Consider the following 15,872-nt stretch of genomic DNA (forward strand, 5'->3'; position numbering starts at 1 on the left):
GGCTAAAAAATATCAATCAATCAATCAATCAATCAATCAATCAATCAATCAATCAATCAATCAATACATAAATAAAATGACATTTCAAATTAATTTGATGTTGCTATCAGCTGCATAACTTTGAGATTTGGCTAAAAAATATCAATCAATCAATCAATCAATCAATAAATAAATAAAATGACATTTCAAATTAATTTGATGTTGCTATCAGCTGCATCACTGAGTTTTAGTTAAATAATAAATTAATTAATAAATTAATAAATTAATAAATTAATAAATTAATAAATAAATAAATAAATAAATAAATAAATAAATAAATAAATAAATGAATGAATGAATGAATGAATGAATGAATTACATTTTCCATCAAATTAATTTGGTGTTGCTATCAGCTGCATCACTTTGAGATTTGGCAAAAAAATATCAATAAATCAATCAATAAATAAAATGACATTTCAAATTAATTTGAAATTTGAATCACTTTGAGTTTTTGTTAAATAATTTATAAATAAATAAATAAATAAATAAAGTTTTGCTAATAACGTGGATAGTGAGTCTATCATGTCATAAATACACTCACTAGCCACTTTCATAAGAACACTTGTTCATGTAGTTAACCAATCAGCCAGTCTTGTGGCAGCTGTGCAGTGCATAAAACCATGCAGATACAGAGATACTGGTCAAGACCTTCAGTTAATGTTTATATCATACATCAAAACTGGGAAATATCTGATCTTAGTTACTATGAAGTGGCATGGCTGCTGGTGCCAGATGACTGCTTTGAGTATTACACACACTGCTGTTCACCTGGGATTTTTCACACACAACTTTCTAGGGTTTACACCAACTGGTACAAAAATAAACAGCAGAAACACCTTGTTGATGAGAGATCAGAGGGGAACGACCAAACCGGTCTGAGCTGGCAGGAAGTCTATAGTAAACTGTGGTGAGCAGAAAAGCATCTCAGAACACATAACACACAAAACCTTGAGGTGGATGAGCTACAGCAGCAGAAGATCACATCAGGCTCCATTCCTGTCAGCCAAGAACAGGAGCTACAGTGGACATGTCACCTGGTCTTTTCCCAGTCTAGTCAGTTTGCATGATTTCCTGCATTGCACTGCTGCCACATGATTGTTTGATTGGGTAACTGTATGAATGAGGAAGGCTACAGGTCTTTCTATTATACTAGTGGTGAGTGTAGACTCATTGGTGGTTATAGCTGGTTAGAATAATCATCAGGAGGGTTAGAAATCTTAATTTGTCTTACTATTACAAAACCATTTTTACTGATATCTTTTTGTAGATCCCATCGCAGGCACAAAACAATACACTTACGAAAACCCTTATTGAAAGATGGATAAGCAGAATGATTTGTGATTGCTGTTTAGGTCAAGAGTTTCAAGTCTGTATTCATTGCATGTCAAACACTTTGGTCTAATTAATTGCATGGTTATGAATCTATAGCCTGGGCTAGAAAAAAAATCAGCCCCAGCCTTTCATGCATACTGTGTATTTTTATAACCACAGTCGATGCTATTGTTGTTGGCTCCATAAAAAACCTCAGAAAAATAATCCAATCCATTTTCATAATCCATGTCATTTGTTAGCAGCAGAATCAAATGATATGGATGTCAAAAGAACCTTATTTGCATGCATTTTTATTCCTTCAAAGAGAGTGAAGGCTTAATCCTGCAATTCTATTCATCCCAGCCATCCATTTCTGTTTGAATATATCTGCTGCTATGTCTACTTCCTCATCTCTGAGAGCAAGACATACAGCACATTTGTCTGGAGTGTTGATTTTACTGTATGACCAATCTGATATGGCACAGCTCTGAGGCACTTTGCCATCAATTCTGAGAAAAAATTAAATAATATAATAATGCGAAGCTCAGACCTGGATCTTCTCCAAACATATCTCTTAGGACATATCTCTTGGCCTGTTTTAATTAAGCCAGACACAGACAGGAAATTTATGCATGACTAAGATCACTAGACATACCAACCTACACAATGAACTTGTAAGAAGAGACCGAAAAGGAATAGTGATATCATTCAGAAACTGGCCCCAAATAAACAATATGATTACATTCATTGGCTCTGCTTGCAGTATATGTGCATTACCACATGCAAACATGCATTTTTTAAATCAATCCCTTCAAATCTCTGCAAAGAAGTGCTTCATGGTACAATAGAAGGCTATATGGTACAATGCTGTTTATATACTAACACAGCAGTATTCATGTTTTATTACGATCTCTGCCTTTCTTACAAATCAGCTAACTTCATTCAGTGGACACAGAAATAAATCAGATTATACGCACGTTTGATTTTAAAACGTCAACAAGCCTGGAAGGTTAAAGTCCAGCACAGATTTCTCAGATTTTCAATTACCATATTGACTCTTAGTTAGTATGTGCACTAGAGCACAGAAAGCATCCAAGTGTCCTGGACTCCAAGCGTCTGACTGTAAGCAAAATAGTTTGTTGTGGTGAAATGAAACGCATATTGAACTGGCCATGCGTTTAATCGATATGTTTCGTGAACCTGATATCAACTGTACAACATGGCAGATCACTGATACTTTGGGGATGTTATGGGGCTTTTATGATGATCGATGGCATTATGAATTCTACTAAGTGCCAGCATATGTTAGCCCAAAGCCTTGCTCATAGATTGATCTTCCAACATGCTAATTACCTCAAATATACATCCGATGAAGTTAGATGAAGAGGCTCAAGCCAAAGAGCTTTCACCAAATATTGTTATTATGGGATAAACCTCACAATATCCAGTGTACTTAAAATATACATTTGGTTTTCTTATTCATGAGCAGTGCTAATAATTTGGGAATAGATTATACTAGTGACTTTAATCCACTGTATATGTACTCTGGCCAAAGATTTGTGGACATCACCATCACCAGACACCAATTTTTGCCACAATGTTGGAAGTCCACAATTATGTTGAATGTCTTTGGCTGTGGCTTTATAGTTTCCTTTCGCTGGAACTCAAACCATTTTCAAGCATGACAACAAACCTGTACACATAAGCACAGAGCTCCATGAAGACATGGTGTGAGAAGGTTGGAGTGGAAGAACTGGAGTGTCCTGCACTGAGCCCTGACTCTGACTCAACCCCACTGAACACCTTTGGGATGAACTGGAACACCGACTGAACCCCAGACCTCCTCACTCTTACAGCATCAGTGTCTGATCTCACTAATGCTCTTGTAGCTGAATGATCACTAATCCCCATAGTCACGCTCCAACATCTAGTGGAAAGCCTTCTAGTGGAATGAGATGTTCAGCAAGCACACATGAGTGTGATGATCACCACAAAAGCTTGGCTATATAGTCTGTATTTACCGTTTCAATCAAATGTTCCAGATTCAGGACTATATGTAGGTTATATATATATATATATATATATCGGTATGTTTGATTCCACTTGCTTAAGATTCCATCAGTGTGAGTTTGACTCCAAGCAATTTTGCCTTCTAATACATTCAAATCCCATTCCATTCTATAACTCGCATGATATTTCTTAAGTGTAGGGCGATATCCAGAGGGAATCTCTAACCTAGGAAAAATAATTACTGCATCAACTTACTGAATTTATCTTAATCTATTTTAATGTATTGGGTCTCCCTGGAATTCCAGTTAAAATAAACCTAAAATTAACCTTAGGTTGAAGCAGACGTGGTGTCCTTTTGTTTCTGCAAATGCAGTTTTCAGGACAAAGCAGGCTCATTAGTCATGCTGTCTACGGCTCACTTATCCGACCACTTTTCCTGCTCATAAGATCATAATGAGAGAATGATTGCATGACTGGCTAAACAGATTTTTTTTCCCCTCAACCTGTAAACAATTTAGCGCTTCTATTACGGGGAAACTAACTGAATATCGAGTGAAGATCAGATATAGCATGATTTGCTGTTTAGCATTTAGTCATGTAGTTACAGTTCCCAAATTCTCTGATGGAAAGAAATCAGTCAATAGATTAAAATTTGTAGAAATTCCTAGAGAGATTCCGAATCTGCTGATGTGCTCATCATCTACTTTGTTTTGTTAACAGGAAGACGAAAGGCGTGTCATTTCCTGGATTTGTGATCCATGGCGTCCCACAGGCCCTCTCAGGAGTTAGAGAATATAACCAGATCTGAATGATCATCCAGTGTCTAATCTTCTACGTCCATTCAGGACACAGTGGAGCAGATTTATGTGATGTCATGTCAGGCTACAACATACCAATAGCTTTCTACCTCGTCTATCATGACACTTGAGGGATTATGGATTATTTTTCCTTTCAAGGACCTGCTGATTTACACTTTAGGCTTATTTAAAAAGTGGCATGATCAAGTGTGGTTGGGGAAAAAAAAGAAAGGAAAAATGCGCACCATGACAAGCTATAATGCCTCAGTGGCAACAGCAGACAACAGCGACTGCAATTTCAATTCTGTCTGGAGCTGATGAAGTGATTTAGCTTATTGTTCGGAAACCACTAGGACGCATTCTGAACCAATGCATACACGGTGTTGTATTTATGTATTTCGCAGATCATCAAAATGGACCGTACACCATTCAAAACACAGGCCTGATAAGTGTGTTCAGACAACTCAAGAGCTCCATCCACTGGCAGGATGAGTTTCTACAAGCAAGAGTTGAGCAAAAATGACTACAAGCAAGAATGACTCATACCAGAAGCTTCATTAACATCGATCAGATTTTTTTATTTTCTATCAGAATCTCTAATCTTAAGCTCTATTTTTCGGTTCCTTTATTCCAAGGTAGTCACACAAATGCAGCATCGCAGCTGCAAACATCTGTCACTGCTTTGATTTTAATTCCAGCTCATCTTTGGAAAAGAAAAAAAGAAAGGCCATTCATGCTTCAGCACAACCTTACATTGTTGTTGTTGTCGTCCTTCGTCTGCTCCATGCTCGGGGTCGCCACAGCGGATCATCCGATCCTCATATATTTGATTTGGCACAGGTTTTATGCCGGATGCTCTTCCTGACGCAACCCTCCCATTTTATCTGGGCTTGGGACCAGAATTAACCCCTAGCTGGGTTGGTTCCCTGCCCGGGAATCGATGCCAGGCCATGGCGGTGAGAGCACAGGATCCTGCTGCTAGACCCAGCTTTTTAATCTATAAAAATAATTTAAGGCTAAATAATTCATAAAGTCTGTATACATTCGAAAAACACTTCAGAAGGAATCTACAGAGGCGTATACAGTTCAGTGCATTATGTCGAGATGAGAGATAAGCTACTGAACCTCTCGGTCAGCCTCCAGTGTTTGATGGTAACTGTCTGAATCAAACTGCTACATCAGCTAAAGTGTAGTAAAATTAAGATTTGCTGCAACAGTGCGCAGGACTTCTAAGAGCTATGGCTGACGGCACAAACCTCTGCAGTGTGGATTTTGTGAAATGGATCTGCAAAGAGGTCGAAGAGGCTCGAAGTACGGAAGCTTTCAACTGTATCCACAAGTCCAACCTGATTTCTGGGTATATGACAGAGAGGGAAAAAATGTGGCTCTCGAAAGGAACAACCAGCATCTTTTGTTGGCAGAAGAATAATAGAATCTTGGCCGATGTATCAGTTTAATTCTCATGCGGGATAAAGCAGGAATTAGATATTAATCTTTTGGGGGCCGAAGACAGATAATATATTTCCAGTAACGTTTAATAATCCTTTAAAAGTCTTAGGAGGCTTTCAGTTTAGTCTGAAATAGAGCACAGCAAAAATTGGTAATGTGAAGGCTAGCAGTTTGTCCTGAAAGCGTGCCGTGGTACCGAACCCCAGTCTACATGTAGGAAATGTGATTTCGGGTGCACTGGAACTGTGCTGCAATTCCTGTGAACATGAACACAGCTTGTACTCGGGTCCAAATTTGCTCATTAAGTAAAGTAACCTGTGTGTGTGTGTGTGTGTGTGTTTTAGCTGATGACGACATCATTAGTTTCCACAATTACACGTGTAACATGAGTTGCAGAGGAAGTCAATATGTTTGTATTCTCCATGTGCATTTGTAACTGTGGTTCGATAGAATCAGGTGAGTCTGAAACCATACAGTACACACACTGTGGAGGGTTTCAGGAACAAACAACACTCTGATTTATGCCCAGTGTAAAAACCACCTTAAACTACAAAGCACACCATGCAGAGGAATACAGTACACAAGAAATCACATGAATCAACCAACTAGCAACCATTTCTGTGTTTTCAATGATTATTTTCTGTTCATTATTTCTCTGCCAAACATAAACAGATGTAATAAACAGTTCTGCAGATATTGCAGAACCAAGTAATGAAGCAATTCTGTGGTTACGCAATAATTTTCATAAGTTTGAAACAGACCATTGTTTAAAAAAAAATTAAAAACAAAACCCTGCTGCACAATGTCTCAAAAATAACCTTCGAAAAAAAAATCTCATCAATAATTCAGGTCCTTGAGGAGCGATGTTAAGTTTTCCTGAAAGTCCTGGCTAGGAAATACAACTCAGCCGACTCTTTCCTGCTTGCTTTGGGCTTCACGGTCTTCACGTCCTGAAAAGCCCGGTTAAGACCGTCTCGGAGTTTGTGTGTGAGCGCTCCATCCCAGTACTTACACAGCAGTGAGCCTCCGGGACGCAGCAGCCTCTCTGCCAGATCCAGCAGTGAAAGGCACATGCTCACGAGTCTCTCATGGTCGAGTTCCCGAACCCCGGTGGCGTTGGGTGCCATGTCGCTGAGGATGATATCAGCATAGGCTTCAGGAAGGAGCTTCTGCAGCTCAGCATGAGTAGCTGGACTGGTGATGTCACAGTTGGACAGGAAGTGGGCACCTTGTAAAGGGGCAATGTGTAGCAGATCTACTCCAAATACATACCCTCTGGCTAAATCAGGCCCTGCAACAACACCAACAAACTGTAAATAATCGCAAAGTCAGAGGTAGGCGTATATGTGAATATATTGCTTTAAAGATTCAGAGTGTAAAATCATCAATCAGCTGTTAATTGATTAAAAATGCACCTAATGCCAGAGGCTATTCATCTTGTTAGTAAATCACCAGGCCAGAGGATGACATGTACTGCTTTCTGAATGAAGGTTTAAGGTACATTTAAGTACAGTGTTTCTTCAGTTCAGTGATCCCTCTAAAGCCACACCTTCAAAAACACATTCACGATACTGGAAACACCAAAAGGAAACAAAATGCTCCATGGATTGTCATGTAGTCATTTGAACAAGACCGAAGGCTCGCTTTACAAGCTCATGCACCAAAGCTTATACTTTTACAATATCAGGACTAGGAGGAGGATTTCAGGGCTCTGGATGTTGTTTGAGAAAGAGTCTAAAAACACCCGAGTGATAATGTGACAGAGTTGATTGAAATGCTGCACTATTCTGATAGGTTCGATGTCATATATTCTCCTGTTTATAAAATCTGGCAAAGCCCCAGAAACTAGAGTTTTGAGCATAAATATTATTGACAGAAATGTAAGAATATTTTTCCAAGTATCTCTGTAATTGTGTTGCACTCAAATAAAGAATAAAACACTGGATGTTTCTGCATAGGAAAATAATGGGTCATGGGACTGAGAGGTATGGTGCGGCCTGACGCAAAGCTGAAAATAATTACTGTCACTAATCCCAAAAAACCTTCCAGCCAGACTTTCATGCTACTGAGAATGGAGAAAGTTATATACACCAATCAGGCATAACATTATGAGCAGTGAGAGGTGACGTGAATAAGAGTATCTCCTCATCATGGCACCTGTTAGTGGGTGGGATATATTAGGCAGCAAGTCAACATTTTGTCCTGAAAGTTGATGTTAGAAGCAGGAAAAATGGACAAGTGTAAGGATTTGAGCGAGTTTGATGAAGGACCAAATTGTGATGACTAGACCACTGGATCAGAGCATCTCCAAAACTCCAGCTCTTGTGGGGTGTTCCCGGTCTGCAGTGGTCAGTACCTATCAAAAGTGGTCCAAGGAAGGAACAGTGGTGAACCGGAGACAGGGTCATGGGCGGCCAAGGCTCATTGTGGGGAGTGAAGGATGGCCCGTGTGATCCGATCCAACAGACGAGCTACTGTTGCTCAAATTGCTAAAAAATGAAGTTAATGCTGGTTCTGATAGAAAGGTGTCGGTGCATGATGGGTCAGGGCTGTTTTGGCAGCAAAAGGGGGACCAACACAATATTAGGCAGGTGGTCATAATGTTATCCTGAGTCCTAAAGACTCTCCTGTGCCGACAGACACCGGAGTCTCATTTCATAGGGGTTACGTTATTTCTCCAACATGTAATACAGAATAATAATCTCTAAACCCAACTCCTCTGAAATACTTACTTTCTCCAGCTGAATTGACTCTCTGCACTGCTACCTGGCTCCAGGCTCCAGGAGCAGCACCACAGTCTATGACACTGAGTCCAGGCTTCAGCAGGCGGTGTTTCTCATCAATTTCCAGCAGTTTGAAGGCACTCCTGCAGCGGAAGTGCTGAAGGTGAGCTGCTTTAACGAAGGGGTCATTCACCTGTCGCTCCAGCCAGCGCTGCTCTGCACCACTCTTCCCCTTAAACCTCACAGGAGCTTTCTTCAGGAGCTGGCCCGTGGTGTGAATGCGACAAACTGGCAAATATAAACAATTCCACATGATTTCTACGAGTCTGGATGCTCAGGGGAATAAAATATCCAAGATGTTCTAGGCTAGACATCCATACCAACACCCAGGGTAAGACTTAACAACCTTTAAGAAACAATTTTATAACAAATAACAAATAATTTCGACATGTTTTTCCGTCATGTCCTGATTATGACTGTCACAAACTCATGCTGGTTGTTATAACGCATGCTCATGCGTTATAGCCATATTGGTGCTTTACCGCCACCTACTGGAATGGAGAGTGCATCAGTTTCCTAGAACCCGAAAGAGTTAATACTACGACTACAAAAAAAATGAAAATGAAAAAAGGCACTTATTTTAGGATACTCTTAGGACTCTTAACCTTTCTGTCAATTTATAACATGTGTTGTTTTCTCTAAGTATTTAAATGTAGTTAAAAGTCGATGTTTCCAGTCGAGATTATTTCAGTGTAACACACAGCGGGCGGAGTGTAAACACATGAACGCGGGAATGAACCTGTAGTCCATTCAGTACTGTGTGTATGTACTGTAGCATTTACTGGTTTTAATCCGTATTTTGATTACAACAATAAGCTTGTAATACGTTCTTGAACAAGTAAGATATTATATTAATATTATTTACACTGTATGTTTTGTCTATTGACTGAGACATCCCTGAATATTAGTACAAACTGCATGTGTCCTTATGCGGAATTGATTCATTTAGTTTGAGAAATTGTATTCATTAATCATAGCTGTCGTCTGTATCAATTAGTGGTGGGGAAAACATTGCAAATGTTTTTTGTTTGATAGTAATATGTTTACCTTGTTTATAAAGAGGAATAACACAGCAGAGCATGCAGATATTCTGTAAAAATGCAATTCTGCACGTGGTGGTGGGGGGGTGTGTGTGTGTGGGGGGGGTGATGCGGCAGTATATGATGGGGAGAAAGTGAATTATTTTTATATAATAGCACGGTGTGAAATGGGTTATAACAATTATGCCACAGCAGTGTGGCAGTGATTACATTGCTTTATTAATGAATGACACTTTGTACATTTTATAGTTATAATAGATTTAACACCTGAGAGACAAGTTAGTTCCTGTTCTCTCAACGATAAAACTTGTTACCGCAGTATCTCTCTCTCTCTCTCTCTCCCATCCACGATTATACGTTTTACTTTGTTAAACATCACGTTTTTTAATTCAGTTTTTTGTTAGACTTAGATAGTGAGAAATGTATTGAACGCGCGCATTAATATTAACTAATTTTCCCGTTACAGCCGGGACTACTTTCTGAACCGTGCTGTAATAGGAAAACAGGGTACACATTCTGACCAATCAGATTTCAGCGTTTAACCTGGCTGTGGTATAAAACACACATTCTGACCAATCAGCTTTCAGCGTTTAACCTGGCTGTGGTATAAAACACACATTCTGACCAATCAGATTTCAGCATTTAACCTGGCTGTAGTATAATAACATTTTAATGACTACAATATTTGTGGCCAAGATAAAATAAAAACAAGCAATGTAGTGCACTAGGCGTGGTGTAATAAGCTGCTTCTGTATAGGTGCCATTTGGGATTGAGTCTAAGCGTGTATTAAATAGGTCGATGTGTTTTATTAGATGTTTACAAGGAAGCTGCTGACGCTGGTGCTGGTGGTGCAGCCCGGTCGTGTGCTGCTGGGCATGAAGAAGCGTGGCTTCGGAGCTGGGAAATGGAACGGCTTTGGGGGCAAAGTTCAGCCTGGAGAGAGCATCGAACAAGCGGCGAGACGGTGAGGAGAACCATTAAACTTATGCACTGTGATGAGAGACACAACGTACAGACACGCTCTGCATTACAGCAACATTTATATTCGTCAGCTGTGTTTCTGTGGATTTGTTTATTCAAAGGTGTAAACGTAGATTTTTTTAAATTTCTTATTTCTACATACATCGATCAGGCATAACATTATGATCACTGACAGGTCAAGTGAATAAGACTGATGATCTCCTGATCATGGCACCTGTTAGTGGGTGGGATATATCAGGCAGCAAGTCAACATTTTGTCCTTAAAGTTGATGTGTTAGAAGCAGGAAAAATGGACAAGCGTAAGGATTTGAGCGAGTTTGATAAAGGGCCAAATTGTGATGGCTAGACCACTGGATCAGAGCATCTCCAAAACTGCAGCTCTTGTGGGGTGTTCCCGGTCAGCAGTGGTCAGTATCTATCAAAAGTGGTCTAAGGAAGGAACAGTGGTGAACCGGAGACATGGTCATGGGCGGCCAAGGCTCATTGTGGGGAGTGAAGGCTGGCCCGTGTGATCCGATCCAACAGACGAGCTACTGTTGCTCAAATTGCTGAAGAAGTTAATGCTGGTTCTGATAGAAAGGTGTCAGAATACACAGTGCATGACAGTTTGTTGCGTATGAGGCTGCATAGCCACAGACCAGTCAGGGTGCCCTTGCTGACCCCTGTGCACCAAAAGGATCTGCTGCTAACATCTTGGTGCCAGATTCCACAGCACACCTTCGGGGATCTACTCGAGTCCATACCTTGATTGGTCAGGGCTGTTTTGGCAGCAAATGGGGGACCAACACAATATTAGGCAGGTGGTCATAATGTTATGCCTGATCAGTGTAGCTTTCAGGTCATTTGTAGAAGTAAGGAATATAAAAATCCATAATTGTTCCGTTAACATGATAAAAGATTAGCAAAGTGTGTGAAGTCCCTAAGAAACCCGTTAGGAAAACTGAATTCAGGTGATGAACGCTTGTTTGGTTGTGCCCCATGTCGGTTGTTTTATAGACACACTACATTAAAACGGGATTGAACAAACGGTTATGAGGTCTAATTTTAATTTTATCTAATGCACCTTTAACTGTTTGTCTATCCCAGTGAGGCGGTATTGCTCTTGCATTATTATTTTCACCTCACACAAATACAAATCTGAACACTACTCATATAATCTCAAGATCAAGAGGGCAAGAGTCTTATACAAAATGACAGCCATTTCTTTTGTGATATTTCCAGACCAGAAATATAGATGTAATTAAAATTCCTTCTGTTTAAAGTAGAATGCTCAGAGGGTAGCGGGGAACTCGCAGGAAATATGACTGTTCAGAAAAATATGAACAAGCCCACAACCCTACTGATGTCGTTCAGTTTCCATAAAAACCCAGAGGTGTTGAAGAAATACAACACACATACAACACAAACACACTTTTTTTTTAACATTTATCTCAAACACAATAAATCTATCAGCACTATATTGATTTTATTTTTAAATGTACATAAATAAATTCTCTTAAAAGAAAAATTCTACATTTTATTTTATTTTTTAAATTGCAGTATAACCCAGATTCTGAGTATGTTAAGGTGCAGTGTCCTGTGTTTTATTTCCTCATGGGATCTCTATCTATCTATCTATCTATCTATCTGTCTGTCTGTCTGTCTGTCTGTCTGTCTGTCTGTCTGTCTGTCTGTCTGTCTGTCTGTCTGTCTGTCTATCTATCTATCTATGTCTGTCTGTCTGTCTATCTATATCTATCTGTCTGTCTGTGTCTGTCTGTCTGTCTGTCTGTCTATCTATCTATCTATCTATCTATCTATCTATCTATCTATCTATCTGTCTATCTATCTGTCTGTCTGTCTGTCTGTCTGTCTGTCTGTCTGTCTGTCTGTCTGTCTATCTATCTATCTATCTATCTATCTATCTATCTATATCTGTCTGTCTGTCTGTCTGTCTGTCCGTCTGTCTATCTATATCTGTCTGTCTATCTATCTATCTATCTATCTATATCTGTCTGTCCGTCTGTCTATCTATATCTGTCTGTCTGTCTATCTATCTATCTATCTATCTATCTATCTATCTATCTATCTATCTATCTATCTATCTATCTATCTATCTATCTATCTATCTATCTATCTATCTATCTATCTATCTATCTATCTATCTATCTATCTATCTATCCTGACTGAAAATATCCGTGTATTTTAATTACAGGGAGCTGTTGGAGGAAAGCAGCCTCACTGTAAAAACGCTGCACAAGATCGGAAACATCACGTTCGAATTCGTTGGAGAAACAGAGCTGATGGACGTCCACATTTTCCGAGCCGACGATTACAGCGGCGAGCCGACCGAATCAGAAGGTAATATCAGACCTAGCCGCACTCCCTCACTGAGTTTGTGGCCTGCTCTTCACTGTTTAAATGTTTATATCCTGTGGATGTTTTTCTTTTAGAAATGAGGCCTCAGTGGTTCGATCTGGACAAAATCCCCTTCGGTGAAATGTGGGCAGACGACGTGTTGTGGTTCCCGCTGATGCTGCAGAAGAAAAAGTTTTTGGGCTACTTCAAGTTCCAGGGCCATGATGTGATCCTGGAACAAAAGCTGAATGAGGTGCAGGAGATTTGATCAGACCTTGAGCAGAGATGTAAGGAGGCGACGCTTCTGTTCACACTCCGCTGTAGGGGTCGTGTGGAAGAAACAGACTCTTAGCAATATCATCAGCTTGTCCTGGTGACACACGGAGCCTTTTCAGACTGGTTTATAACACACGTCCAGGTGAATGCCATCACAGGAGTCTTCAGGTGACCACTTGTGATTTATCTATGAATAATGTCCATGAGCCTTGCACCTGATTGCATACCTACGTAACTCTTACAATCATTTTCTTCCTGCTAGAAACATATTTTGGCTGAGAATCCAAAATGAACCTCAAGTCCTTTTTTTTTTTTTTTTTTACGTCTCACCAACAATGTTAAGGTTTCATCTGAAACATTGCCTCAAATATTAGTTCACTTTTAAGTGTAATGATTAAAAATGACATGACAGGACGATATCTCAAGTGGTTGAATTTTTGCATTGTGACCATAATGACTCATCTCTCACCAGTGTAAGACCCAAACATTTATCAGATTAATAACATGCGTTTCTGTCATGATGCTTCAAGCAGCATCGTAGGCTAGCTAGTGCATCATTAAACACTTCTATGTTCTCCAACTCAAACAAATCGTATATAGACGCTTTCTTACATTCCTATACTTTAATGTCTCATCATCCATCATTAAGCAACACTATCACACTGGAACTTAGTTTATATTAACTTCTCCGACAATGTTACGTCCCAGACGGCTTTTATTTCCACTGTGCACTAATCTGAGCACTAAACACCGTGTTCAGTAGTGATGTTATCTAACCTGTGAGGTGCACTTTATACTCAACTGCCCTCCGAAGCAGGAAGAAAGCAGTAACATCTCTTGCAGGGTTTTTATTCAATTAATTTGTGAAGCTGAATGTAAGTGCACTGAAGGACCACCGAGCCACATCATACTGTTTCTAAATATCACGGTAATGTTCTGAAGCAAGTTTTCAATCCCTGTACGTTTTCCTAACACATGTTCTGTATTGTCTGTAAAACTTTTTTTCTTTTTTTTTAATATTTAGCCAGTATTATTTGGCAGGATATAGAAAGATTCTTATAGCTTTTATCTCAGACGTTGTTTAAGGGTTTACTTCACTGACTTCTGTTATTAGTTTGTCGTTCAGATATTAGCGGGGTTTTTTTTTTTTTTTACCCTTTACACTGGAAAAACTGACAGCAGGTAGAAATATTTCGAACGTAGTCAGAAATGTGTTCAGCATTTTCTGTAAAATCTATAGTAGATAGTATACCGATCAGGTATTACATTACATAATATTAGGTTGGTTCCCCCTTTTGCTGCCAAAACAGCCCTGACACCTGAAGGTGTGCTGTAGTATCTGGCCTCAAGATATTTTAAGTACAGAAGATCCTTTAACTATAAGTTGCAACCTACAAGGCTTAAAGGATACTTTTTCGGATCACACGGGCCAGCCTTCACTCCTTACATGCGTCAATGAGCCTTGGCTGTCCATGACTCTGTCTCCGGTTCACCACTGTTCCTTCCTTGGACCACTTTTGATAGATACTGACCACTGCAGACCGGGAACACCCCACAAGAGCTGCAGTTTTGGAGATGCTCTGATCCAGTGGTCTAGCCATCACAATTTGGCCCTTTGTCAAACTCAAAGCACAAATCCTTACGCTTGTCCATTTTTCCTGCTTCTAACATCAACTTTGAGGACAAAATGTTGACTTGCTGCCTAATATATCCCACTAACAGGTGCCATGATGATGAGATCATCAGTGTCATTCACTTCACCTGTCAGTGGTCATAATGTTATGCCTGATCGGTGTAATTTTCATTTACAAATTTTAGACTTTAGCAAAAGAACAAGACTATTTCAAGCATCTTGGATTAGTATTTTATAACAGGTAGTACTCAACTGAAATCAGGATGTTTACATTTATTCATCAAGCTTTTTTTTTTTGTGGTAAGTGCAGTCACTTCACATACGGCTGACCGGGCGAACAGAATTAATGCGGTTATTCCAACGTGTTATGTTTTATGTAAATGCATCATAAAGAAGTGAATTTGTCTGAGTGCTCTGTTGGAAACTGGGATGTTTTTGTATCATCAGCATTATGACAGACTCCATTAGCACTCAGAAGAAACAAGCAGCTCATGCAAAATGTTCATTTTTGTTCTGCTGTTTTGCTTGCACTTTCTTAGCAAACTTAAATGTCCCAATAAATGTCACGCACCTTAAAATGCCTCTGTAGTTGTGGTCTTAAGTTTACATATGGAAAATGTTAATTATTTTAAAGAGTCAAGGAGGTGTCAACTTTTGAGCGGGATGATCAGTGTCAATGAATATTATTTTGTTTATATAATTGAATCCTGCCCCAGAAGCTACAATGAGATATTTACATTCTCCAGATAATGACAATTTACACCGATCATCCTGGTCCAGATGTTAATCTTAATGTATCATGTTGCCCTCTTAAGCATCAGTGAAGCTTTGGGGTTTTTGTAATGAGTCCCTCAGTAGTTCACAGTGTATAAAGATGGCTCTCATCATCCTATATTCAGTGGAAAGGTGTCCGATATGCAGAAGATGCTGTGTGGAGTGTGCAGAAGCTGGAGGACTCATGAACAACGATCATAAAAACATGGTGGTCGCAGGTAACAACACTGTTAAGAATCGAGCGAGTGTAAACTTCTGAACTGGTTCACTTGTGCAGATTCAGATTATTGTATCTTCTGGACTCGGTGGGAAATAAATAGAATAAAACAGAATAAAATAAACAGTGCAGTTTTTTTTTATTTTTATTCCTCTTATTCATTTATATTTTTTAATGAACATTTCGCTGATTCTGTAAAGTGTATGCAAACATATGAAATTAAA

The 15,872-nt window shown here is 39.3% G+C and overlaps 2 protein-coding genes across 3 annotated transcripts; one reads left to right on the plus strand and one right to left on the minus strand.

Moving 5' to 3' along the window:
* Positions 1 to 3,425: 3,425 nt before the first annotated feature.
* mrm2 (mitochondrial rRNA methyltransferase 2) lies at positions 3,426 to 8,642 on the minus strand. Its single transcript, XM_058378093.1, has 2 exons — positions 8,339 to 8,642; positions 3,426 to 6,897 (listed from the first exon to the last, which is right to left on the minus strand). Exons 1-2 carry the CDS (start codon positions 8,640 to 8,642, stop codon positions 6,473 to 6,475), a joined length of 729 nt encoding a protein of 242 aa, XP_058234076.1. The 3' UTR covers positions 3,426 to 6,472.
* Positions 8,581 to 15,763, plus strand: nudt1 (nudix (nucleoside diphosphate linked moiety X)-type motif 1). Of its 2 annotated transcripts, none has more exons than XM_058378096.1 (4): positions 8,581 to 8,720; positions 10,243 to 10,394; positions 12,606 to 12,751; positions 12,844 to 15,763. In XM_058378096.1, the coding sequence occupies exons 2-4, from the start codon at positions 10,243 to 10,245 to the stop codon at positions 13,014 to 13,016; spliced, it is 471 nt and encodes a 156-aa protein (XP_058234079.1). In that variant the 5' UTR covers positions 8,581 to 8,720; the 3' UTR covers positions 13,017 to 15,763. The 2 variants fall into 2 exon arrangements, with proteins under 2 accessions (XP_058234079.1, XP_058234078.1); XM_058378095.1 differs by lacking the exon at positions 8,581 to 8,720 and adding an exon at positions 9,073 to 9,227 and having other exon boundaries at positions 12,844 to 15,762.
* Positions 15,764 to 15,872: the final 109 nt, after the last annotated feature.

This window comes from Hemibagrus wyckioides, linkage group LG24 (genome assembly GCF_019097595.1).
Source record: "Hemibagrus wyckioides isolate EC202008001 linkage group LG24, SWU_Hwy_1.0, whole genome shotgun sequence".
Classification (NCBI taxonomy): Eukaryota; Metazoa; Chordata; class Actinopteri; order Siluriformes; family Bagridae; genus Hemibagrus; species Hemibagrus wyckioides.

What these genes read in the sequence shown, in the direction of transcription:
- mrm2 (XM_058378093.1), bottom strand. Translation starts at nt 8,642, where the DNA reads ATGTGGAATTGTTTATATTTGCCAGTTTGTCGCATTCACACCACGGGC. An exon ending in AGTCAATTCAGCTGGAGAAA is followed by an intron (nt 6,898 to 8,338) that starts GTAAGTATTTCA and finishes GTGTTGTTGCAG; the next exon opens with GGCCTGATTTAGCCAGAGGG.
- nudt1 (XM_058378096.1), top strand. Translation starts at nt 10,243, where the DNA reads ATGTTTACAAGGAAGCTGCTGACGCTGGTGCTGGTGGTGCAGCCCGGT. An exon ending in ATCGAACAAGCGGCGAGACG is followed by an intron (nt 10,395 to 12,605) that starts GTGAGGAGAACC and finishes TTTTAATTACAG; the next exon opens with GGAGCTGTTGGAGGAAAGCA. An exon ending in CGAGCCGACCGAATCAGAAG is followed by an intron (nt 12,752 to 12,843) that starts GTAATATCAGAC and finishes TTTTTCTTTTAG; the next exon opens with AAATGAGGCCTCAGTGGTTC.